Source organism: Astatotilapia calliptera, chromosome 12, assembly GCF_964374335.1.
Source record: "Astatotilapia calliptera chromosome 12, fAstCal68.1, whole genome shotgun sequence".
In the NCBI taxonomy this organism is placed as follows: Eukaryota; Metazoa; Chordata; class Actinopteri; order Cichliformes; family Cichlidae; genus Astatotilapia; species Astatotilapia calliptera.
Window position 1 is genome coordinate 37,002,411 of NC_137433.1, and position 26,993 is coordinate 37,029,403.

The following is a 26,993-nucleotide window of genomic DNA, read 5'->3' on the forward strand; positions in this document are numbered from 1 at the left end:
CCAACAGCACGATTGCATTACATGTTACACATCCTGCATCTATGATTTGTTGGCTCGTTGTGGAAAACAAACAAACAAACAAAAACAAACACTGTCACAGAAAACAAATGTTTCTCTTTTTAGACAGTCCCTGCTTCGCTCTCATCTCCTGCAACAGTCTGTAGCTGTCTTGGTGCCGAGTTATCAATCAGTGTTTCTCTCTGCAGAGCGACTGAATGGATCTTTTGTCTGTTGCACACATTCGCCGTCACAAAGCAAAATAGAGCCAGACAAAAAGACGGGAAGAGCTAAAAGCGAGGAATGCTGCAACTAAACAACCTTGATGGGTTCTTGGAACTTTGAGGCCGTTTTACCGCTGCGCTGAACTCGACGAGTAACAAAAGGTTTATCTGCTACTCAGGAAGAAAGAATATGTAAAACATCCACACAGATAACTAAAAGGAGAAAAATAGAAAACAAGCAGGAAGTGACCCAGTCACAGTACACTGAGTCACATATTCAGCGTGGAAACATTCCACCAAGTCCAACCAGCTGCCGGGAACAAAAACACAAAGAAGGATGTGTACCAAAACTCAAACAGTCATGAAATCCTACCATACTAACTCAAAACTAGAGCATTATACATGTATGAGAGAAGGATAACAAGGGGCTCTACTGTTCTAACAAATAATCACATCCATCTTATCTGCGGCTCGACTGGTGCTGGAATAAAGGCCGGGGGGGACTGCACGGGCTCAGTTTTACACCTGTGTTGTCAGTTTAAGCTTGCACTGATGTTAACATGCACAACCTTTGATTTAATTCCATTGTTTAAGAAACAATGTTTTGCTTGTGATGCCAATTCTCCAATAAGGGGACCACAAAGTATTCAAGAGACCATAAAAGTTATGAGGATACACAGACTGTGGATGATGTTTCAGTCTCATCCATAATAACTCAAGAGAGCTAATCATACATACAACCCCAGTTCAAAAAAAAACAGGACACTGAAAATAGAGCATAAAAACAGAATGCTGTCATTTGTAAACCTTTGATAAAGACGGGATGCTGCACATTTTTCTGAGTCGTGTCGCTGCCACGATACGTCTCACCGTGTCTACTTTCTACTGTAAAAAAAAAGTTTGAGATTTCTGAATAATTGCATTGTTTCAAATCATATTCCACATGTTTTTGATTTGATTCACCATCTATTGATCTATTTAGCAGAGTTCACTGCACTACATGCAACTGAGGGGTGGGGGGGATGCTACCTGTTGACACAGCAAAAATCGGTCGTCCTATTGATCCTGTATGTTTAGCGCCACTGCCACAAACATATGAAGGTGTTGCTGTCCCACAGGACTCCTCTTTACTGCTTTATCACAGAATCCCCAGCATGACGGCCTTTATAGCCAAATTTATTATTGCTTCAGCTCTATTCTATTTCTACTAAGCATCACTGCATTTTATTGAGCTTTTTGCTCTTTTAATTTTTTTTTTTTTTTATATATGTGGTTCCTTTTGAGATATTTACTCTATTTTATGGCACTATTCTGCTGTATTGAGCATAGCATTGTTTATTACTTCTGCTGCTGTAATAGAGGAATCCATCAATCTGTAAATCAAATAAAATGCAGTCATCCCTCTGCTACTCCAGTCACATTCAAATGCCTTTATCATTGTAGCGCCTTTAATTTACAATACAAAGCACCTTGAGGAAATGGTTGTTATGATTTGCTGCTATATAAATAAAACTGAACTGAATTGAAATTGAGCTGATAGAGGTGACAGTAACTGCTCATGATAACCGAGATATGCACATCTCTGAACAGATGAAGAAAAGTGATACCTGCACTAAGAATTACAGCACATCAGTGCACTTCTGGCTGCTAATCGCTCCTAACTTTCAATTAAAAATGCAATTTATTGCCCATAAAACAACACATTAAATTTCAATACATGAAACAGAAACACCGGTTTTCTCACAGAGTTAAAGAGGTTTCCCTCCCCGCTGCCTAACCACTCGAGGATCATTATATTTGATTATTGTGCCACGTGACAAATATCTTCTTGTTTTAATGACCAACCTATTCAGTTTTATCTAACCTGACAAAAACCATCACCATACTGAATTCAAACGTGTCCAGATGAGGATATTTTATCCTTTTTTGCAGATAAGATAGCAGACAAAGATCTTCACCGTGTGTCACATGACACAGGAAACTCTTTTATTTTAAGTAACTGCTTTTCTCACAAACACACCCTCAGAAAATGATTAAGTGCAGGTGGGATTTTTGCTGGTTGTTATATTGAACAGGTTGAGCCACAGATTACTTCAAAGACTTGTCATTACAGGTATTTAAGTTCCCACAAAGCCTGACAGCGTGAGCATGAGTCTGCATGAACAACACGTGACACCGTGACGTGTCAAACACAGATGTAACCAGCTGTGAACATGACACCAGGTTTCATCAGTATGACTTGCAAAGCATGTTTGAAAATGCAGCGCTGCAGTTCTGCTTCCGGCCATCTCACCTCCGTTCCTCTCGACCTCCTCCTCACACTGTGCTGACTTTGTCCTTCTTGCTCCTCTCCTCCTCCTCTGGTCCACATCCAAACACCTCTCACTCTGATCCCCATCTTCTTCTGACACGTTATTGCTTTCTCTCATTTATCCCCCTCCCCACTTACTTGCACCAAATCCCTGCTCGGCTACCCTTTCTGCTTCGCCTCCATATTGCACTGCAGTGTAACGCATCTTTCCTTTACTTCTGCCTCTCTCATAATCTCCCTTCCCTTCAATCTCTCTCTTCCCTTCCGTATCCAACTGACACTGACTGTATATGGTTTCACTGAGATCACCTATTACAATCCAGCAGTACTTTTATTTTGCGTGGCCAACAATCGATTCACTGCCAGTAAGAAAAATGTATAAGATAAACTTGTAAGTAGAACCAGAAGAATTAACTTTAATGAATGTTTTTAAAACTTTAACTGTGGTTTTACTTCACTTCGCTCTGAGCCTCCATCTGGATCACATATCTGTCTGGTCCTGACTCAAAAAGCTGAATAAGGTATTCTGATAACAAGCCAGTCAGCTTTATTTGTCAAGGTGGCTTTGAGTTTTGTTTATTTACATTTTCTATAGGTTTCTTGGTTTGCTTGGTGTTTCTATTCTCAGGTTTTAATCAATCAATCAATCTTTATTTATAAAGCACTTTTCATACAGAGAAAATGTAGCACAAAGTGCTTTACATAGTTAAAAGCAGCCCACCCCACCCTCCAACTCACTCCCCACACTCTCAATACACATATATCCCCCCACCCACACACACATACACACACGCGCACACTTAAAGAGTAAAAATTGGGCTGGGCTCGCATGAGCCAAGTGAGGAAACACTATAACAGGGAGCCGTCTGCACCGGGAGCCGGTCACAGACCGCAGCCTCACCTCCTCTTGCAGTCTTCTTTCTGTTGTACTTCTTTGATTTTTCATTCCTGGAGTTTGCGTTTACCCCCAGCTTCCCTGTGTCTCCTGTTGAGTCTCCATCTCTGTGTTCAGTCATTTTTATTGGTTACTTCCAGTTTTATTTTGGTAGTTTTGGTCGCCTGTGTCTTGTATTGAGTTTATCTTCCCTTGTCTCGTTATCCCTGATTAGTTCCCGCTGTATTTCCCACGGCCTCGTGTATATATTGTCCCAGTCTCCCCTTACTCATTGTAGTGTCGTCTCTCAGAGCTGCGTGCTTCCCTGCTCAATAGTTCCTGTAGTCCTTGTTGTGCATCTCCTGGTTTGTGATCACCTTGCCAATTGCTTTTGGACTCATTTAGAACAGCCGGCAAAAAAGGTTCCCTTTCCATTCCCCCCCTGTGTTCTGCAACCTGCCACACAACTGTTGTTCTTTATTAACTAAGACAAATGTTGTTGCAGCAGGAGAAGCAGGAGCTTCCTCAATGCTAACATAGCGCAGAGGTCAGAGATCATCCCTGAAACACCAACAACTTTTCCTTTCTTTCTTGCAATATTTTGAGTTTAACAGTTGTGACGTAACAGTTTAGATTTACTCAATTTGATTTTACAAAGTTAGGAAAGTAAAGTTTAAAATCAATCCTTAAACATAAGTAATCCACATCAGCAGATATCCAAAGCCAACCTATTGATATTATATAAGAGTGGGAAAAAGTTAGATTAACGCATTGCTTCTCTCAAGCTCTTTAAAAACAAAAAACAAAAAAAAAAAATCAAATGTAGTTAAAAGGAAAATGCTGAGATTTTTGTCACATAAGCTAAGACAGTCTTGCCGCCTTCACACTGAATGATTTTGCTTACATGTCACCCTCCCATTCTTCTCAGCAGCACAGTGAAAATGTCCATAGTACTCTGATGGTGTCCCAGCAGCTCTTTCACAGTCAGACAAATCAGCATGCAGGGCGGGCAACATTCATCTGCTTCAGCAATAAACACACGCACACAAACTCACAACTCTCCCAAACAGCCGTCTGGGTGCCTTTAAATCAGCGAAGCATTGCAGGCCGAGAGACATGAAAGGAACAAAACTGCCATAATAAGCTGGAGGGCAAAAGCTGTGTGGGTGCACGATCGCATGTGCTTGTGTTGATGCGTTCGACTCAAAAATTTCAAAAGGGAAAGATGCATATCCGACGTGCACAGCCATTTTCCTTTCTGACACCGACTGTGGCCGTGTCCTTACACTTTGTGCTGGTTCTGCTTTGCTTTCCTTCCACGGCCGGCTGTGTGATTCTGTTTCATAGCGTTACTTAAATAAGTCATTTCACACAGTCAGTGGTTTATGAAGACTAAAAAGGACTTAGCGTAAAAACACTATCAGTAAAATGTGCTTCAAAGTAAGACGTGCGTATTTTATTATTAGTTGCATAATTAGATCAGAGATTTTTTTAATGATGCTGCTGATTCCAATCTTGCATGATTCCTTTTTCCCCTGAAGACTATCAGCGACACACAGACCTGTTCAACTTTTTCCTGTACTTTAAACAATACCCACTAATCTGAGCCAAGTTGGAGCTAATAGTTTAATTAACTGAAATTAAAGCAATGTGAAAAAAATAAAGGTTTGTAGAGTTGTACATTGCTCCCAAGTGCCAAAATAACCAAGCTGAAGCATAAACGCCAAAAACTGCAGTTCTTCTAACGGCCACTTGAGGCTGGCTCTGAAAATCATCCCACCAGACTCCTGTGTTAAAATGTCTGATTTTACAGCTTTAAAAAGTACGTTTACAGCCTGGTACTAAAAACAGCTTAGTTCTCTAGAGTTAATTTCCCCCTTCGTATTTACTGAACACAGGATTGTTTTTTATAACTCATTCCTAATAGATTGATCTGAAAATTAGTAAACTTGATGTTTGCAACTTGCTAACATAGCTTGTTAGCATTGGCTGACAGCTTAGCCGTCCACCCTCTGGTCAAGTTATGGTCACTTCTGGCTCCAAAAGCCCAGTTCACTACCAATATGCAACTGTGTGGAGTCATAAATCTGCCTCAGATATTACTAAATTATAGTACTTTAGTCAATGCACTTTGTTAATTTGAGTATTGCCCTTTTCCTGGGAAGCCAAAGGCTTTAAACAAAAAGACCCTGATCAGCAGAACACTTGCAAAAGCCCTAACAGAGATGTTGCATCAAAATCACAAGGAGGTTCATTTCCAGGCCAAACCACCACAGGCCTGCAGAGGCTACACGCGGCCTCGGCTGATCAGCCGTGAAGAATCAAGTTCTTAACACGTTTCCTTGACTTTAAATGCTGAGTTGTTGGGGGATAAATACCTCGGTTACAAGCTTACTGTCACAGATTCACTCTAAAACAATGGATTCTGATTTTAAGCAACAATTTTTACGATAAATATACCTCACAACTCTAGATATACATTTCAAGCTGCAAACAGACAAAATTTAGAGAGGCCAATTATTATATGTTATGGTTGCAGATCTTAATAAGCAAGAACAGCACAGTCTACTCTGAGCACGGAGTTACACAAACGTGAGCTAAAGAAGCTCAGTAAGAGATGACTGGGAGATGCTGGCATGGCTTGAAAAGGTTTCCAAATTATGTTTTTGAAAACTAACTTTGTTCTTTACAAACTGGAGAGTCTCCAAAACAAGCATTTGTGTGGCTGAGTGCAGCTGCAGATAACAGAGTGCTGAAATCCTCTATTCAGGAAAACTCGATTACTGTGCATGTTTTTTTACATACTTAGCATAGCTCAAATCACAGCACACACTAACACATAGGAAAGCCACACATGTGCACACACACACACACACACACACACACACAGAAACTATTCACATCCGGCCTCAGCAGGCCTTCAGTTACATAACAAGAGACACACACACACACACACACACACACACACGAAGATGAGGACAGGCAGCTGAACAGCGAGAGGAGGCACATCGCCCTGACTCAGTGAATCCGCCAGTTTCGAGAAATGACCAGTACGCTGAGGCTTTAGTCCTGTAATGCCATGACGATTAGCTCAGCGGTCACAGGGCCTCCTTCACACTGACTGGTGACGCAGACAGAGTCGGCACAGATTCATGCTTTGCTAACACGCTGCTGCTTTAAGTGGCTTTCACTGTGAACAGTGTGACCTGCTCTGACAGTCAACAACAACTTTACATAAGACAAAACAACCAATTTGAATCCCAAAATTCAGAGTTCTGGAAACACGTGACTTTAGAATAAAAAGCATATCCACCACAACATATTTATCAGCAATCAGAGCTTACACAATCACCTGTTGATGGGCTGGAAATGGCCAGTTGGAACATTTTAACATATTGTGCAACTTAAAGAACAGCAGATAAACACACTGCTATTGTAAAACTTATGTTGATTCTATAGCTGCACCCCAGTATGAGTGTAATGACACGGTTTGGGCCCTTGGGTTGACTTAGGTTAATACTCTGACGCTATAAGCATCAGCCTAAGCCTGCTGATCTTCACGGCTCTTCCTTGATCTCTTTCTGTCTTTAATCAGTGAGTTCAGTAAATTTCGCTGCAGCAGGATGTAAGGGCAGTTCGGGCAATGTTTTAAAAACAGTGGCAGTCGTAATACTATTCAGTGCTTTCATCATGAGAAAATTGTTACATTTTATTTCAGGTTCTGCATATTTGTGTATCTACTTCTATAATCTCTAATGGAGTACCTAACCTGAATCAATGTACGCAACCAGCAGGAAAAAAATGTATTTTAAAATTTCTTACGAGTATCTAATTTTATTATTAGTACTACTAATAAAAATGTGAGCACAGCTCCTGCAACAAGCTCTACCACAGCCTTCTAAGTCTAACTGTTACTACTACAGCTATAATCCTAAAAGGAAAATCATCTGTGCCCCACAGGAAGAGCGTAGTAATCCCACAACAGTACAGGCTACAAAATAAACAAAAGTTTCTTTTAAATACAATACTGATAAAAACAAAGAAAATAGAGAGTATAAGTGAGACAGAGAACTGCAGAGGTCAGTAGGGCTGCATAAAGCTGACAGCTAGCTGTAAACAAATGGATTCAGGTTCTGGAGATTAGAAAGCAAGGCAGAAAAAATAAATTACATAAGACACGCTGAGCTTTCTCCCTTCCGCTGCTTCCCTCCTGAGATTATCAGGTTATCTAAAAGAGCACCAGGACAAGCAGACCACCTGGTGTATTAACATCTTGCATGACTTATTATTGCATAAACAATGCAGACAAAACATCTGGAGTCCAAAACAAGTATTCAGTTAATCACTGAATCAAATAACAACTGACCTGTTAAACAAAACACCACAAAATAGAAAAGATGTCACCAAGACATCACACAGTGATCCCTGAGAGAATGATCAGTGTCGTCACTTTATGGCATTTTCTTTCATTATGTAATATTTTAGTTGGTAAAACTTATACATTAATGTGACCGTGACACAACAATGCCTTTCAAACGAGTTATCTGCATCCCCACCATGTCGCATAATGTAATGTAATGTACCTCAACAGATCAACAACAATCCACAAAAAAAAGCAGCAATAGGAAGAAGCCTTAAAAAATAAAATCCTCAGAGAGCATGCTACAGTAGAGCAACTCTATAAAACTGAATCCACTATGGTTACTTGAGTGTTTTGAAAAACATATTTACAGTTTACTTCATTTTTTGCCTCTTTTTTCCCATCGATGCTCTGACAACCAGATTGGCTTGTCTTTTTGAGTCAGCGTCCAGCGGACATCTGATCCAAATCTCAGATCAGTGCATCGATAACATTTTAGATCTCCCATTTCCTTGTGTTCTACATTACCTCTGATGCATAGTAGGGATGGGCAGATCAATACTAAGGATATGTAGCCTTGTTCTGAGTATCAGTAACCAACCTCAGTAGGGTCTATGGCAAAAATGGATCCATCCATCACATATCAGATCAAACGTAGATAAAAATCAAGTTTTAGTTCCGTGTAATTTATGTTTACTGCAGTTCTGAGCATTTGCAAGGTTTTCACCTATTTAGCTTCAAGAATTTACTGTCTTGAACCTTTTAATAATGGATCTGAACAATACAAAACAAAAACACAGATTTTTTTTTTTTTTTTTAATTTACATGGTACGGTACATTTCCTTTTCAAAAATACAAACTTCATATTTCTATCAGTTGAACTGATCCTGTTTTCTTTATATTTTTATTTATTGTATTTTTGTCTCTTGATCCATCCTATACACACATCCTGCCTTTTAATAGTGTTTGCTGCACACGTTTATAGTTCTTCGATTCAGCCAAGCTTTTATTTTGTAAATCTTTGGCGGAAGTCATCCCTTTACAATCTTACTAAGCTGACGCTGCTCGCGTATCCCTGTTGTTTCTACTAATAAGGGATCAATATGGTGATGGCACGGTGCAGGCCGCTGGTGTCACCAGTGCAGATGATCCCGAGCAGTCGCAGTTTATTACCGAACATCGCGCCCTTCACTCCGGAGCCCAAGGCCCCCCTGAAGCCGCGGATAGATGATCGAACATGGATGATGTATTAGACCGTTACCACGCTGCCTTTGTGCTGCTGCGATTAAAATAAATCTTTGTTTATCACGTCAGAAGGCAAACGGGCACATCCATCCACTGAAACTGTCATTTAATCGTAAAAACAAGGCGTCTTCTAACACGACACAGCGGTTTGAGGGTGACCATCGTCTGAAAGCCGAGCCTCCGTCCCTCCCGATCTGATCGAGCTAGGCATCATTTTTCTGCCTCCGACGCGATGCTGCTGAGCGGAGCCCTTTTCCCTCCGCACCTCTAACCAAATCGCTCACAAAAGAAAACAACAAAAAATCACAATTTAATGCACTAACCTCGTCTCCGGGGTCGGCGGTGGTGTTGTTCTCGGTGAAACGCATGTGCAGCTGTGGAGGAGCGAGGCTTGTTTTCTCACCGACAGACTGCGGAGCGGACAGCGTCAGCGGCGCTGCATCGCAGGATGGGCTGGGCTGGAGCGGCACGTCAGCCTGAAGTCACAGCCTGGTCCCAGACTGGATTATCTAACCCTGGGTGGGACAGCTGCCGCTCATTAATAGCCCCGTGACCTCAACCAGCGAAGCTATACTGACTTAATGAATGCACAGTTCACAATCGCATGAATATTGTACGAAGAAAACACAATGTATACTTTATTTGCCCCAAAGTTGGGAAAGTCCTTTATGACAACGGCTAAAATCCAAGTTAAACACAACATACAACAAACTTCTCCAGTGGTATATAATTCAGTAAGATACACTGTAACCATTTTGGCAATATTACAAAAACAAAAGAGTTAAATTAAAATGCAAAAATAAACAATGTATACATTTTTAAAATGACTAATAAAATGATATAATTTACAAAAACTATAAATGAAAGAAAAATGGAACAGTAATATAAATAGCACAGTATAACAGATTATAAAGTGGGATTAAAATGACCTGGTGCACACACAGTGTTTAATAAAAAAGTAAAAAGAGAATAATAAATTATTGACAGTGGACAATAAATTACGCTTTACCCAACGGATCTGTTGCAGGGGGCCCCCACAATTTTTTTTATAGGCTTAACCATATGGGGGCAACTAAAAATATTGGGGTGGCACAGCAGAAACAGAATTTTTACAGTTGTATTATGATTTTGTGAAATATAGGTTACCTGAAAAATACGGGGGAAAGGAGTGAAAGAAAAGAATTATATGCATAGTTAATTTCCTGCTATTAAAGTTTATTTCACTGAAAAAAGTTATATATGAAAACTAGGGGTGCAACGATACACAAAATTCACAGTTCGGTTCAATACTTTGGTGTCACAGTTCGATATTCTTTCGATACAAAAAAATTGTTCATGCTTTTTTAATTTGTCATTTATTAAAATTATAAATATATATTTTGTACAGTTTTTAAATTTAATGTTGCTGAAACAACAAAATACTAAATCTATCTGATGGAGAAATCCCTCATCTTTGGAAAAGAGAGTTTATTACAGAGAAATGTCTCTTTCCAAAATAAAAGCTATACTATAGCTTCTTCTGGGCTATATTCTCAGCAGCATATTAAACATATCAGGTCCCCATAAGGAGAATCCTGTGCTAACAGCTGTCTAAATGACTCGGGTAAAGTTTGTAGCATGCTGCTTGTTGTTTTTGTCTGCTTCCACTTGTCTTTGCACTAGGATGATGTCGGAGTAAATGTGCAGTCATATTCGTTGTGTTCCCACTAGTGCTGTCAGCGTTAATTTGAAATGACGTTAACGCCAAAACGTGGCAAATCTCCATTAACGAGCTACCGTGGATCACCCGTGTGTGGGACTGGACTGCGTGAACACGTTAACAAGCTAACTGCGCTAACGCACTAGTTCCCACAAATTGAGCATTGCATGGCACATCCGACATACTGTTTTACCTTTGTCCATGATGCGCTTACCTTCAGGGTCATGCTTCATATGAAAATAGTTCCAAACGCCAGATCTGAATGAGGGTGGGGGAGGTTCAATTTGCCATCTTGCAGCGAGCTTAGCTTCTGTCTTGCTAGCTTGCGCTGCGCTCAGTGGATCTGCGCTCGACAGTGCAGCCTAGGCGGAGTAGTCGAACGCAGATCCACTGAGCTCTCAACACAGACAGCATCATCAGAAGACAAGTTGATAAAATAAACAAAAAATGTTGTATTGTTCGATACATATGCGTACCGAACCCAAAGCACTGTATCTAACGGTTCAATATCTACACGAGTATCGTTGCACTCCTAATGAAAACCAAATAAGATTTTGAAATCCATAATAATCTGTTTTTAATCGATTATTTGATTGACTAGAAGTCCCAACCACCGCTTTAATGATTCTCAGCAGAGCTGAGCACAAGCAGCTTAAGATTCCCTCTCCAAGAATGGAGTTCACTTTAAGAGTAAACTTGATCAGGAAAGACAGACACGTGTTGGATCATGTAAGACTGTGAACTGTTGTCTGTCTATGTGTTGGCCCTGAGATGCAACAGTGATCTGTCAGGATCAAATACCTGTGAATAATATAGAAAACAAATTCTACCATCACTTTGATCAGTAGTTATTTCACTGGAAATACGACTTTGAAATTTCAAACCCCACACAGAGACCTTCACGGGTTTCAATGCTACGTGTTTACTGGTGCAAAACAAAACCATCTTTTGGCATCACATTTATTCAAAACAGTTTTGCTCCATCATTTTCATGTCTAAAAGCATCCACAAAATCATCAAGGTTCATGGCTCTAGCCCTTCTTGCCTCAGTGCTTAATGCCCCCAAACTGCTGAGTCGGTTGTCACTCATCGTGTTCCTTAAAGAAGATGTGAGCACTGAAAAGCTGTGCTCACATGACGCAGGTCACGGTAATGGAAGTGCTATTTTGCACGGTTTGAATAGTTCACGAAACAGCTCCTTATACGGCTCATGATAAGCTCTAATAAACTTGTGTTTATGTTTTACAGTCGCTCTTTTTTTTTTCAAGAATTCATGTTAGTTGGGGAATCTGTATTTCCGGTTGTTGATGTTGCTGTGTGTGTACTGTGCAGAAAATGGAAAAAATTTAGATTTAAAGCTTGTATACCTTTCATAATAACAGTTTCCTGATGATAATCTTCTCTTCTCTCAGACCAAAGCATGTCAGTGATTGGAGGAATGTACCAGTTTGAAATGATTCCTTGTCTGTGCTGATCTGTCTTTGAACTACTGGAGTGGAAATATAGTAGGCTCTAAGCCAGAGCTTGGTGTGACGTGACGGCCTGGAGATGCATCACCAGTGTTACCACCAGTGTTTCAACAAGAGCGTCAATAACAGCTGTGACTAAACTGAGCTGTGGGGATGGCAAAATATCAGACAGATGTTTGACCTCACCAAACACAAAACAAAGTTATAAGAAGACAACATTTAGATGTATTTAGGCTAACAGACCTCTTGTCTCTACAGTTCTGTCACCATTCCCTTCCTCAGATAACTCTTTCAGCAGACGTACAATGGCAGGTCTGTCCCTCACTGTTGTGTAAGCATTGTACCTTCATACCCACTGTGTTTCTATCAGCCTTTGTAACTCTCTAGGTGGACCTTAAATATTTTCCCTTTGTACCTCTGGCCACTTTTGGTACCAGAAACAAAAACATAAAGCTATTGGAAAAAAGAAAAAAAAAAACAGTCTGCTTCAGGAATGCATTTCACACTGTGAACTAATACTAAACTTAAACAATGTGCATTAAAGCAAACATAAAAAGCTAATGGGGCATAAAATTTAACGCGTGCACACCTGTGTTCTTTCCACTCATTACTGAGGCCCCAACATTTACAAGGTTAGTGTTAAACCACAAGGTGGTTTCTGTAGTCAGGCCCATACTTCTGCAGTATTTATAGCAGCATCCAGATGCTCTGCAGCTTTAGAGTTGAGGAAGCACCCACACACTGACCCTTTATAATAATATGTTATTACAAAAGACATCTGGTCCTTCTTACTGAGGTCTTTGGTTACATCCACCATTATAATAAAAGCCTCACTTTGTGTAACTTCACTAATTATTGAGGAAAGGCCCATTTCAGTCAGGCAATCCATTATTTCATTTTGTGTAGCATGTCCAAGGTATGTGACATTTCTCTGACTTGTCATTTTTTTCCTTACAGCAGGATCGTGCTTTGCTCGTAGTTCCATAATTGACAGGAGATTTCCTTTATTTTCACCATCTCTGTCATTGTGTGCTCTCTGTGCTATGTTTTGACAAGCTGATTTGTTGTGTTGCAAAGTTATTGCATATGATATGATTTTCTGTCATATCATTCTGCCCCGCCCCGGGAAAACGCCCGTGTCGCCCGTATCAAAAACCGCTACTCGGTGATGGCAAGCTACATTGTAGCCACAGCCACCCTGCCCTCTGACCACCACCAGTAGGCAACGGGCGAAGTGTCTTGACAGTCTTGGTCATTATGGACACAACGACCGAGACTGTCGGAGCTGGGGCTCGAACCAGCAACCTTCTGATTATAAGACGAACTGCCAACTCTTGAGCCTCAATCTCCCCCTCATTCAAAATCTGGAAAATAATGATTTTATGTTTGTTTTATTTTTGTAACTGTGTTATTTTAGTCAGATTACTTTGAATCTTTACATCCTGTAACTTGATGGAACAAAACAACTGATATGTGAATACAGTAACTAAAAAAATCAGTTGAATTAAAATGAAATTAGTGCCTGGGCCTGCAAATTATATCTTACAGCAGGTTTAAAATTATTTATACCATAAACTAAAATATTACATGTTTGGCTACAAACAAATAATATGAAATAATTGACCTGTAAATAAAAAACTTGAGTTTTTTTCTCAAACAAAAGACAATTTTGTTGTGTAACATAACCAACGGGACTCTCATAACTTTGTTTATTCTAATCTTCTTTTTTCTCATGCATGGAAGAGGTTTAGTTTAAAAAGTGCAAAAAAAGGGACCCCCCTCCCCCCAACAGCTGAACAAAGATATAAACTATAAACAAATGGCAAAGTTGTGCAGGTTGCAATGATTGCCTGAAACTGTCTGATTAATTGTACTTGTTGAAAAGCAAGCTTATGGTTTCTTCATTCTCATGCGGCTTGCCCAACCTGCAACCATTATCTCAGTTCACAAAGATGAGGGTCAACAACCAAACATCTTAGGTTGAAATAAGAATATGTCTGATAAAGGTGAGAAGCCATAACAACATGATGAGCCTCACAAAAGACTGTAGGTGATGCAATCTCCCACACAAATGGGGCTGCCAGGCCAGGTGTGGAGAAGAGGAGACAAACAAACCTCTTATGGATTTTGCAGAAGATTATTTCATTTAGACTATACATTATACTATACTATACTACTATACAGCATAATTTGAAGGACAATCGTTTACTTTCAGAATGGCTGAGGTTCAGGGCCTAGAGTAGGTCATCTACTAACTGCAAGGGTGGTAGTTAAATCCCTTGCTGATCCACTCTGCATGCCAAAGTACCCTTGGGTAAGATACTGATCCTCGAGTTGCTCGATGCATTTAAATGTGAATGTTAGACAGAAAGCGTTTAAACGTAGAACTAAAAAAACCTCATATGAACGGGTGAATGAGACATGCTGTATAAAGTGCTCTGAGTACCAGTGTTGAAAATCACTATACAAGAACCAGGCCACTTTCCTTCCCAATGAGATTTAAACTCCAGTTCAGTTTGAGTGAGAATTGCATATGCTGAGCTCCACCTACTGGTTTCCTGATGTTATTGCAATGGCCAAGACAAAGTTACCCACAGGAACTAAAGCTGACATGACGTTAATGTGAATAGGCCCGAATCCAATCCAGCCCTGATTTGTACAGCCTTGAGCTCTATGGATAAAGATTATGTCAGTTAGTTATCCAGCTATCTTTCAGTTCCATTCAAGCCCTTAAAAAACGCTCCCACTTGTCTTTATTTCATTTATGTTATTCTTTAACATCAACAAAAATATAAACTGTTCAAATATGTACGAAATCATGTATTGTTGTAACTGAATTTTAAGGCGGGAGAAGTTTCACATATCAATACGTGTCAATACATCACTCGCACTTCTAACTTTAGCTCTATAATCAGAACAATGGTTTGGCTTTTTATCCACTTACATACAGTGGCTGTTGTAGACTCTGTTAGGATCTCGGAAAAACCCACAGAGGGATGCGGTGGGTTCATCACTGTGTTCATCATCATTATGTTACAAATAATCTGACACCAACAGAAAGATTGCATGCTCAGTCACATCACACAGGATGCTCTGTTAGCTAAGTCAAAGTCAGAATAAAGAAAAGAAATAATGTCGTGCTACAGGAAGCTCTAATATTCAAGTGTCCCCAACATTTAAGGATAGACTATTTACCATTAGATTTAATTGTTATGTGCCTAACTCACTGATTTGTTGCTTCGATTGCTTTCATTTCTCCTCTTTTCTCTTTTTTCTTCATCTTTCTTTTTTATCTTGGTGTCAGATTGTTAGATTTAAATTTTTTACACAATCATCATACATGCCACTTGCACAGAGTGAGTGGAGTCAAGTGGGGCTCTCTTTAGAAGGTCGGGTCTCTCATACTTTCACTGCAAACTTTGCACACTCTGCCGCTGCTGGAAAGTTAAAGTTTGTCCGTCTTCAGCACCACACACTGGCATCACTAAGCAATTGACTGGTTCAGAAAGAAGTCTCTTCTCTTCTGAACACCTGTGTATCATAGTGAATCTGCATCAGGTGCAAGCAATCTGTCTGTTTCCTGTCAGTTGCTTTGGAACCGAGAACTTTGATTGGCTGTCAAGAGAAGATAAATTGGGTGCCTTGACCCTACCTGATACTGTGCTGCAGAAGGAGGGAAGCAGAGTTGTAGTTGTTTTGTGCTGGGCTAACAGACGCTAGATTGGGGCTTCTCAAGTTTATACCTGATATTATTTCTGCTTGAAGCAATGAGCTTTATATTTTGGTAATCTTAAATAATTCTTTTCCTGAGATTTATGATTTTATTTGATGTGATCACAATAGTTTGTTCAAATATGTTTTTGTTTTAGTGTGTTGCTGCCATGGGTACTACTTGTTGGGGAGCTTCAAGCAAGTATGAAACGTAAGTCTCATGTGAAGCTAGAATTTGAGTTAAGTATGACAAACATGGTTATTCACTATTAAATTTCATCTCTTTTCAGCTTCCTATCTTGGCTTTGGAAATCTTGATGCCAGTAAGCAGGTCTCGGGTGACCAGCTTCATCAGTTGCCACACTGGTTCCACCCTCTGCGCCAGGACCAGGCCCAGCCTCAGCCTCGGAGCTCTCTGGCTCCTAGCTCTCAGCCCAAGGTCCAACCCCAGTCTCGCAGCTACCTCCCCCAGCCATTGCTGCAAGCTCATGGTTCTCAACCACAAGTCCAGCCCCTGTCACAGCCCCTGGTGCAGGCTCGCAGCTATCAATCTCAGCCACAGGTTCATAGTTACTGGGCTGAGGCCTATCCCCAGCTGCAGATTCGCAGTCAAGGCCATCCTGAGATCCTAGGTCCCCCCCAGGTCCGTCCCCACACCCAGCCTCGGAGCTTTCAGAATCGTGCCCAAATCCAACCACAGCCTCGCAGGATTGAGGGCCATCCCAAGACCCAGATGCAGCCTCAGCCTCGTACCTTTCAGGGCCAACCCCAGACACAGACTCAGCTGCAGCCTCGCAACTTTCAGGGTCATCCTCAGGGCCGTCCCCAATTCCAGCTTGAGGGTCATCCCCAGAACCAGTTGCAGCCTCACAGCTTTCATGGCTATTCCTACCAGCCACAGCCTCGCATCTATCGTGGCTATCCCCAGGCTCAGCTGAAGTCACAGCTTCAGCCTCGTAGCTTTCAGGGCCATCCCCAGGTACAGACCCAGCCACAGCCTCGCAGCTTTCAGGGTAGTTCCCAGATCCAGACACAGCCTCATAGCCATCAAGGCCATCCCAAGACCCAGCCACAGCGCCAGACCCAGCCACAGCCTCGCAGCTTTCAGGGCTATGCCCACCAGCCACAGCCCCATAGCTTTCAGAGCCAGGCCCAGAACCAGCTGCAGCCACGCAGCTTTCAAGGCCAGGCTTATCCCCAGGCGCAGCCACAGCCTCGCAGCTTTCAGGGCCATCTCCAGGTACAGACGCAGCCACAGCCTCGCAGCTTTCAGGGCCATCTCCAGGTACAGACGCAGCCACAGGTTCGTACCTTTCACGGCCATCCCCAGGTCCGTCCCCAGACCCAGCTTCGTAGCCATGAAGTCCATCCTGAGACCCAGCTGCCGACCCAGCCACAGCCTCGCAGCAATCAGGGCCATCCCCATGCCCAGCTGAAGTCCCAAATGCAGCCCAGCAGCTTTCAGGGCCATGCCCATCCTCGGGCCCAAATCCAGACCCAGCTGCGACCTCGCAGCTTTCAGGGCCAGGGCCATCCCAAGGCCCAGACCCAGCTGCAGTCTCTCAGCTCTCAGCCTGAAGGCTATCAGGCTGACTCACTGCCACAACCTCATAGTTCTCCGGCTCAGCCCCAAGACCAGCTGCATGCTAGCAGTTCTCAGTCGCGGGGCCACCTAAAGCCTCGCAGTCATCATGCTCAGGCCAAGACACAGCCTCATAGTTATCCAGCATATCCACATGCCCATTCTTACTATCAGACTCAAATCCCAATACAGGCACGCAGCTATCAAATGCGTCCTCGGATGATGCGTTACCAGCACAGACCTCATCTTCAGCCTTGGGTCAGGACAACTGGCACAAACCACCAGATTCTGCAAGGGGCTTAACCGAAGAGGTATACTCCATAAACTAGTTGGTGTTTACTTTGTCGTTTTTTTTTTTTTTTCCTCTTTCCCTTTAGAACCTGCATAAGCTCAACATCACTAATTATCTTTCTCATTCCAGGGCCAACATCAGAAGATGGATCATTAACTGCATGGATACAATTAAACTGATCTTTAGGGGAAATGTAAATAAATCTTTCTAGATGAGTCTGTGTGTGGGCTAGCTTATTTATACTTTATAGTAATATCTCACAGTTGTGAGAGCAGGTGGTGCATGTTTCAAATTTTTAGCTCAAACTGAAGCCATTCATGTGCAGCACTATGGCAGGCAAAGAAGATCTGCTCTGAAAGCACAGGTGATGCGTAATGACCTGCTCTTCATTTTGCTGGTGACCCAGTTCAACTGGAACTTTTTTTCTTTTTTTTTTTTTTTAAAGGGTGGGGGGACCCAGGCAAAGAACCCTACTGTACAGAACTTAAACAAAATAGAGACTTTAACATTGGTTCTGCATATAGAGCCAAAGTTTACATTTTTTTTTTTCAGCATGTAACTGAAAACGTATGAAATCTTGAATACTTTTTTGCACCTTTTATTTCCAGATTGCTTTTAACTTAAAAGAGAAAATCCAACTGATTCAGAGCAGTATTCAGTCTGGTTACTAGATAAAGTCAGATTTTTGATGTGCACCAGAGACAAATGAGTCTCAGGTGCACATCTAAATTCACTGAATAACTGCAAGAAGAGAGAAAACAGGCCTTCATGGAAAACTGCTGCATGCAGTGCACTCGCAATGCTTAACTCCCATGTTCCTTTTCAACAACCAGCAAAGCGACCAAATTCATCTCTTTATCAGTTAAGTATCCTCCAGGAGGTATGGATAGAACATAGGTGGTAGAAATAAGATTGTTCATTATAAGCTTTGAAAATGTGCATGTCTCTGATAATTCCCTTGACTGATGAAATGCTGTTTGTCCAAATCGTGGTTTTGGTGGATCTTGTTAAATTGCTTTGAGATGTGGAGACTGCAGGCCTGTGACTAATTCCATTTTGTTTGGCAATCCCTCCAAGTCCTTAGCAGAGGCATTCCATGTTTTTGAACTTCACAGCACATTTAATCTATCAACTGTTTCCTATCCAGCATACAGTGTTCCTACACGTCCATGCTTATGTTCTGCCATTAGGTGGCACCATCTGACATGAAACTTGAGACTGTCATGGACATGTTGGGACTAAAAGACAAATACTGCTGGGACTAGAACATTTTAGTTTTTTTTTTTTTTTTTTTTTTTTTATAAACTATAAAACCAGTTTCCCTTAAATGGCAAATGTCAGGATAGATTCTTTAAGGAACTGCTTTCTAGAAAGTTGCTTTTAACTGAAATGACTTTACGCTGTCTCAGAAGTATAACTTGTGCTATAATGATATATTAGAATGAGTTAAAATTCTTCTATATCTCCTGTTTAAAATGACAGTCACATTTTAAGGTTTTAAAGTAACAACAAAGTAACACGTAATGACAGCTGCAGCTTAAAAGTTATATAATTTCCGGTCACACTAATGCTCAGACGTGTGTGTGTGTGTATGTATATATATATATATATATATATATATATATATATGTATATATATGTATATATATGTATATATATGTATATATGTATATATATGTATATATATGTATATATATGTATATATATGTATATATATGTATATATATGTGTATATATATATATATATGTGTATATATATATATATATATATATGTATATGTATATATGTGTGTGTGTGTGTGTATGTATGTAAATTAAAAGGTTAAAAAAATACAGTTGAAAACTGACATTAAGCCACCAAAAAGTCAGCTGTGAATGCAGCTTGAGTCACTGCAGCAAAAGGTTGATCCTGCAAGAAAGGCCAGAGGGCTGAAGAGGCGAGCCTAGTGATTGTTTTGTCCTGCCTCCCTTCAGCTGTGGCAGATGGCCCCGCCCCTCCCTGAGCCTGGTTCTGCTGAAGGTTTTTTCCTGTTAAAAGGGAGTTTTTCCTTCCCACTGTCACCAAGTGCTTGCTCATAGGTGGTTGTCTGAACATTGGTGTTATTCCTCTGTAGTATTTTTAATCTTGAGGTGCCCGTTGCTGGGATTTGGTGCTATATAAATAAAACTTAACTGCATTGAATAAAGACCGCCAGTCTCCAGAGGGGTTTCTGTTTCAATAGTCACTACAAACACAACTGGTTATGTTAGTGTTAAATCATGCAATTTACATGCTACACTATGAAGTCCAGTGTCCAAAGAACTCCCCGAACATCTGAGCAGTTAATTGTATTTGGTCTAGTTTAGGCCATGTGTCACCAGATCCTATCATTTAACAGCATAATACATTTAGTAAGCCAATCTTCTTTAGTTGATTTCTTATTAATTTTTTTTGTTTTGTTTAATTTTTGTACATTTGTTTTTTTAATTAGCTTCTTTACATGCAATATTGCTTTGACTCTGAGTCTAGTAATTGCACTGGCAGTAGTGATGCGTTATTGTTACCTAACAATAATAAAACTCATTTTAATCTTGTCTCCATTAATTTCAAACACAGATCTTTAGACAACCATTCTGTGAATCAAACTGGTTGGCATAGTGACCACTAAGCATTTAATTATAGAATAACTCAAACAATAAATGCAAAGCTACCAGATGGTAACCAGAATGTGTCGTTTGCTTTATGGCAATTTTGAAATAAGATTGTGGCTTTGATATTGTTCAAAGTGTTTCACAACAAAGTCCCACAACACCTGTGAATCATGATGAATCTGGTCCAGGTGCAATCAATCCACCTGTTTCCAGTCAATCAGATGGAGGGCAAGAACTTTGACTGGCTGTCAAAAGAAGATAAATTATGTGCACTGGACCGCTCCTACAACTGCACCACCGAAGGAGGAAAGCAGATTTTTTTTGGGTCTAGCTGCCTTTCTGCATGCATTTAGGTCACTGATTGAAGCTATGAGACTATTATGGTACTATTTTGTGCCCCCATACAATGGCTATGTCCATTTGAAGTGACACAGGGTTACTTAAACCTGTATTCTTTTCTAGTGCGGTGCTGCCATGGCTACTCTGTGTGGGGGAGCTTCAAGCAAATGTAAAATGTAAGACAACATGTTGACTCAAACTACAGCTTAAGTAGAAAATGACAAAAGAACTATTTCACTTGTGGCGTCGATCTGAAATTTTCTGTTTTCAGCTTTGTATCCTGACTCTGAAACTGCAGATGTGGTAAAACCTCAGCAGGCCTCAGGTTACCAGTCCAACCTTCAGCTCCAGCTTCCCAACTACCGGCCCTGGTCACATTTCCAGATTCCTAATTATCAGTCCTGGTCAGATTCCCAGATTCCCAATTACCAGTCCTGGTTGCGTTCTGAGGTTCCCACCTATAAGCCTCGGTCAAATTATCAGATGCCCAGCTATAAACCTTGGTCACATTACCAGATTCCCAACTATAGGCCTTGGTCACATTACCAGATTCCCAACTATAGGCCTTGGTCACATTACCAGATTCCCAACTACAAGCCTAGGTCACAACACTGGGTTCCCAACTACCAGGCGTCGTTGCCGTCCCAGGCTTCCAGGTATCAGGTTTGGCCTCGGTCCCTGGTTCCTGCCCACCAATACCAGGTTGGATTACAGGATCAGGCCTTCCAAAGCAGTACTCTGCCTCAAAGTCAGGGCACACAGAGAAAGCCTCAGACTTGGAGGCAAGTACAGAATTCCCAGCACAGGTTTCCGACACGTACCCAGAGGCAGGGCTCTCAGCGCAGGCTTCAGATTGAGACCCAGAGGCAGGGCTCCCAGGATATCCTTCAGACTCAGCCTCAAAGCAGAACGTGGCCTTATCCTAGGGGCAGGGCTTTTCCCATAGACAACCATCAAGCTTGGAAATAGGCTTAATTAGCACACATGAGGATGCTCAAGGTAAGAATGGCATTTACTTTCTAATCTACTGTTGTGCTTTTAACATAAGATCGACACCCTAAATTATCTTTCTCATTTCAGATATGTCAGAAAATGCATCTTTAACTACTTGGACCCAATTAAAATGATCTTTGTAAAAATAGTAATAAAAAACTTCTATTTGTTTCTTGCTGTGAAGCAAATCTCTATAGTTCAGTCCTGGAATTGAGAACTTATGCACATGCTGTGCTGAAGTCTTGTCTCAGAGGCCAAACTGCTGATGTACTTTACAAGCTTGCACCTACTACAGACACGTGTATCTGCTCAAGTAGGATGACTGTCTTGACTCCATACAGTGAAGGAAGATGGAGAGTGTGGTATTGGGTGGGGTTGCTCTATGTTGGGATGGAGCACTGCTTAGCATATTTTATTTTGGGTATCGTGCCTTTTTTACATCTGCAATTAATATTCATTATGTTGATGAGCAGAATGAATGTTCAAAATCATGCTGTACTTGAAATTACTTACTGTATAATTTGTTTCTCCTCTTCTGTAAAATACCTCAAATTGTGCAATATTTAAAATGACTTCTGCACTGCCAAAAATGACTTACGCATCAATTAAAATCCTTACAGACTTTAATCACTTTACTGAAATATATAATTATTCTTTGTTTGTTGTAAAAACTTTACTCGTTAACCCTTTATTTTAGCGTACGTGCCCTTAAGTATTAGTAGGTAAACATAATTACTTTGTAATTTTAAATACAATAGAATGAAGTTCAATTTAATTACAAAGGAATTACGTGTTTAGTCGCGGTCATATCATAAAGTGTTGCCAAGTTTTCTTTTGGCATCACTTAATACTGTACTGTTTTTCCCTTCTTTTTGTCAGTGAAGCAGGAAACTAGGATTTGGGCATGGCAAGCTGAATTCAACATTTCAAATGTGGCGTAAAGTGTTATGAACCACAGGAGGACAATTGTATGCTCGAGCTGATAGCCCAGATTCCTACTTTGCCTGTGACATATGAACGCAGCACAAGTGCCGCCCCGCTCTACCGGATTTCAGCCGGTAGGCACTCGTTTTCTGCCAGTGACAGTCATCCCTTTAAACCCTAAGGACCTCCTGGATTGTCCACCTGCCCGACATCTGTCCCTTTCCTCACCGCGCGGCGCGATGAAGCGGAAACTGAGCGACATTTAGGAGCAGTCTAAAGGACTTCTGTGCAACAGGCACCTGGGCTGCAAACTCACTGAAGGCTGGTCGGAGGAACTGTTGCACAAAATCCCGCTGCGATGTCTCTGCTGTGCGTTAGAGGTATGCTCTCACTTCACAGCTACAGGTTATCGTTTCAACAGGAGAACTCATGGATCTGCTCGTGTGAGGGTTTCTTAAACAGGCGAAGTTCTCACGGAAAAGATTTTATATATAAAACACAAAAACTTAGATGAAAGAAAAAAGGAAGGCAGAATATTTGAGGGCAATACTGTAACATGATTCTGAAACTATCCAGTTGTGATACAGAGCATAACATAAACTTTAAGTGTTTCCCTGAAAGGTGAATTTAAACCTCATTTGCCTCCAGTGACATTTAGTGTAACACTCAGGCTGGATGCTGACTTTAAAAAAGGAAAATCACAGTTAAGTGAGAGCGTTTGGTCATTATCGATGGCTATGTGCGCATTAATGTTTTGTTGCTATTCTATGGTGCGATATTGCGAGTCTGAAAAGTTACGCTGTGGTTAAATCGAGCCATAGTAATCAGTGCTCAATGCCAATGCTCACCAAAGAGCACTCTCAGTTTTCACCTGTTAAGGTATTAGCTTTGTATCTAAAGGAGGATGGATTTAGTCTGTTAGGCTATACCCAAACATAAGAGGGACATTTATTTCTGAAACTATTAAAAATCATAGACTCGTTTTTCTGAATGAAAAAATGCTCACAAAATGATTGAAGTTTGTTTTCTTCCTGTTATAGTAACATATGCTTGATTCTGATAGAAGGTCTTCTGGCCCTGATTTTTACCCATTTCGTTGGCATATTTTTATGATTATTGTTTGGTTTTTTTTGGTTTGTTTTTTTTTAGCTTTTCATTATTGTTCTTGAACTTTAATTTGGATTTCCATTTATCCGAGATTCTATGATTATTTTAGCGTTCCAAGTCCTGTTTAGAATCATCATTATAGGTCAAGTAGTCTTTGAGTTCTATTATATTTGGTCCTTGGTGTTTTTGGTGATCGTAGCCTCCACCGTGTTTCTCGGTGTTCAGTTGAGTGTCAGTGGCTTGTCACTGTGTCTAGTTGGCTACTTCCTGTTTGATTTTGTCAGTCTCTTTTCTTCACCTTAGTTTTACTACAGGTGCCTCATGTCTCAGTAGTTTGAGTTCAGCTGTGTCTTCTTACCTTTATGTTTCCATTTCCCTGTGCATATCCTCGGCTACAGTGCAAACAAGGCAGGAACACGTGTCTCCATGCCGTTTTCAGACTTGATTTGTGATCTGGAGCTACATCAGTAAAAGCTCGGTTTTCTGATTCTTTCAGGTGGATTCTTAGCAGCCTACATTTGGGTCACTTATACTCTTAAATGACATGAACCTGAAAACTGTCAATACTACATGTTAAAATAGTTTAAAACTGGATTCATAACATAACTTAGGACTGTATACTCTCACCTGACCGTTAAGACTGCACATCTTCAATACGGTAAGAGGAAGAAAATAGATTAATCAGTGGCTATTTCTTTGTAATTTGCTGTGGCAAGAACACATTTTATGTATTTGCTGACATTTGGTACTTTAAGGTCTTTATCCTTAAGCTGACTGAGCCCTTTAAGGTAGCAGGTTATAGATCTCTGCAGGGACATTATTAATAAAATGTGCACTTCCTCCTTCATCGTTCAGCGTTCTCTTTCCACGTGAACTGCCCCCCGAGTTGCCCTGAAGCAAGTCACTTGATCTGCAGTTGTTCAACTAAAGCTGATGAGCGATGTGAGATTTTAATGTCTAAGTAAAAGAATAAGAAATGATTTTGGATATTTTTTTGTTGAAAACCTGCATGTTTATCGGGTCTGACAAAGTTTGATTCATTAAAGGTTAAAAAGCCGGCGCTTCCCCTCACCGCCAGTTTATTAACATTTTTGGCTCCTTCCCAGATCACAAATTGCTCTTCTCTCGCAGATTGCTGATTGATTTTTCACACCATCAAACTATTGTCTGGCTATCTCCAGCTCTCAGCCCCTGGTGTATTGTTTCTCACTGATCATTTCTGACCATTTCTCATCTTTGGGTGCGAGTGCTGCCTGAGGATGAAAGGCCACCACCACCTCCACCCAACTCCTATTACAGAGTGATGAGATGAGGGTGAGGCTGGAGATGGAGGGAGTGAAGCACACCTGGGTCGCAGTGGGCTCAGACAAGTGGAATTATAAAATAATCTAATTTTGTTTCATAGCTTGCCCTGGGATTGAGAAAGAGTGCTTCATGCTCACATAAAAGTTGTTACTTGTTCATGTTAGCATGAACCCTGGACTCGGCTTTTTAAGCTTTGCTGTTTCACTCAGAAGGACAGAAATATGGATTCAAATCAGTCATGACATTGTCCCACAACATCTGGACATATACGCCAGAAATGTTCACTACATCATCTTTATAAAGTGCAGATTTGTGAGTGCTTGCAACTTGTTTCTGCTGCCCAGATGAGGCCATAAATATCAGTTATTGCAGGTCTGACTTAGGATGGACTCAAACACTCATCGAAGCGGTGATTGAAGTAAATGCATCTTATAAATATGAGTGGATGTGTGATTCTCAACACAAGTGAATCTACATAATATGTCATCTGACTGTCCTTTAAACAGTATTTCTTTTCCTTTTTAAAAAAAAATCTGAGATATTCCATCATCTGACTTTCACAGACGCATCAAATCTTTTATAAAGAATATATTTTTAGATGCCAGACTAGAATGGTTTAATAGTAAACAACAACACTGTCAGAAATAGGAAGTAAACCACAGTTTCCCATGTGAAAAGCTAATGTTTTGTTAACTTGTCCAGCCCATCATTGTTTCTTTGCAGATTCAGTGCTTTATAATGTCACCTGAATTCTTCCTGAGATAATCTCCCTTTTTAATGGAAAGGTCTCGAGGGGTCAAGCTTGGTGGCCTTTCTTTGTAACGCTAATAATAGACTTGGAACTCTACCTAGTATCTCCTTGCATATGCAGACAGTAAGGTGAGAAACATGAGCTACAGGCAAATAAGGAGAAATAACCTCACAGGAACGAGCAGCGAACAAAAACAAACAGTCTATAGTATTAAGATTCACGCTGTCAAAGAGCAGTCCTTGGACGTGCATGACCCCACCTCCTGTAATGTGTGCTCTTTACTCTGCTTTTAGGTAATTTCTGCATAAAAGTAAATTTAGCTGCTTTAAAATTTCCACAATCCTTATGTTTTTTCCCTGTTTCTATGGTTTAAAAACTGCTTGGTGTAGTTTAAAGTGATTATATTGGACTAAAAAGAGCCTTTCTTGGCGTAAAACGTCAGACGCTGACAACATATGATGTCTTCAGGCTGTTCAGGGACAAGAAATGTATCTCTGTGTGATGAGCTGGGAAATGCTCTCTCTGCCTGTGGTAAATGTGTTCTTTGGCAGTTTTCTTGTCTATGATGTACCTGACATGCTATCAGAGAAGCCAGTCTTTCCATCTCTTAAAGGAAGTGCCTGATATAAACCCTGACGAGTGGCATTCTTTCTTGGAAGCTGTGATACCTTTCAGAGGCTCATTTCCTCATTCCTGGTTGTGTTGAGCGCCCTCAGAACCTGCATGGTGGCTTGCAGATCTCTGCAGGAAGTGAACGGCTGCAGAAACGAAAGCAGGATGGGAGGACACAGCTTCTGACAGCTCAGTCAGTACCCACTCCTAGCTATTTCTGGATAGCAATTATCAGTGGAATAAATGCATACACTGATGGCATTGCATAATTTGCTCAGTGTTGAGTAAGGTTACTGTGAAGAAATTGCATTAGAGGAAATTATCCGGCAGTAATAGAAGATAAATACGTGCAGGTCGACTGTCAGGCATTTGGAGAAAGCAGAGTGGCATTCAGTCTCAGCAGATCGGCACAAAAACTGGAGCTTGTGCTGATTTTATTTATGTTTGTTTTTTTTAATGGCCTGGTTTGGATTCATCCATTCAAGGTGATAACTAAAACCATTTTGTAGGCCACCAGATGAGGGCAAAGGTGAAGGCAGACCAGGTCAGCCAGTACACCGGCACACA

The 26,993-nt window shown here is 40.9% G+C and overlaps 3 protein-coding genes across 7 annotated transcripts in view; 2 read left to right on the forward strand and 1 right to left on the reverse strand.

Moving 5' to 3' along the window:
- The window catches only part of rusc2 (RUN and SH3 domain containing 2), a 38,310-nt gene extending 28,834 nt beyond the window's left edge, over positions 1–9,476 (reverse strand). For all 5 annotated transcript variants that reach the window (XM_080287465.1, XM_080287467.1, XM_080287466.1 and 2 more), the window contains exon 1: positions 9,335–9,476. The gene's annotated coding sequence lies outside the window, so the exon portion shown is untranslated. The remainder of the gene's footprint in view (positions 1–9,334) is intronic.
- A 6,332-nt stretch (positions 9,477–15,808) lies between these two features.
- On the forward strand, positions 15,809–17,979 carry LOC113034380 (uncharacterized). The gene is made up of 4 exons (XM_026188888.2): positions 15,809–15,963; positions 16,049–16,101; positions 16,181–17,783; positions 17,894–17,979. The coding sequence occupies exons 1-3, from the start codon at positions 15,947–15,949 to the stop codon at positions 17,773–17,775; spliced, it is 1,665 nt and encodes a 554-aa protein (XP_026044673.2). The 5' UTR covers positions 15,809–15,946; the 3' UTR covers positions 17,776–17,783; positions 17,894–17,979.
- Positions 17,980–19,685: 1,706 nt separating this feature from the next.
- Positions 19,686–26,993, forward strand: part of LOC113033876 (protein unc-13 homolog B-like) — a 110,085-nt gene continuing 102,777 nt past the window's right edge. Inside the window, exons 1-4 of the mRNA XM_080308665.1 lie at positions 19,686–20,748; positions 20,858–20,910; positions 21,006–21,733; positions 21,815–23,031. Coding sequence (XP_080164791.1) covers positions 23,010–23,031 — 22 coding nt within the window. The 5' untranslated portion in view covers positions 19,686–20,748; positions 20,858–20,910; positions 21,006–21,733; positions 21,815–23,009. The remainder of the gene's footprint in view (positions 20,749–20,857; positions 20,911–21,005; positions 21,734–21,814; positions 23,032–26,993) is intronic.

Bases quoted from the DNA above. Each gene is read 5' to 3' on its own strand.
- LOC113034380 (XM_026188888.2), top strand. The intron at 16,102-16,180 runs GTAAGTCTCATG...ATCTCTTTTCAG, and splicing joins GCTTCAAGCAAGTATGAAAC to CTTCCTATCTTGGCTTTGGA.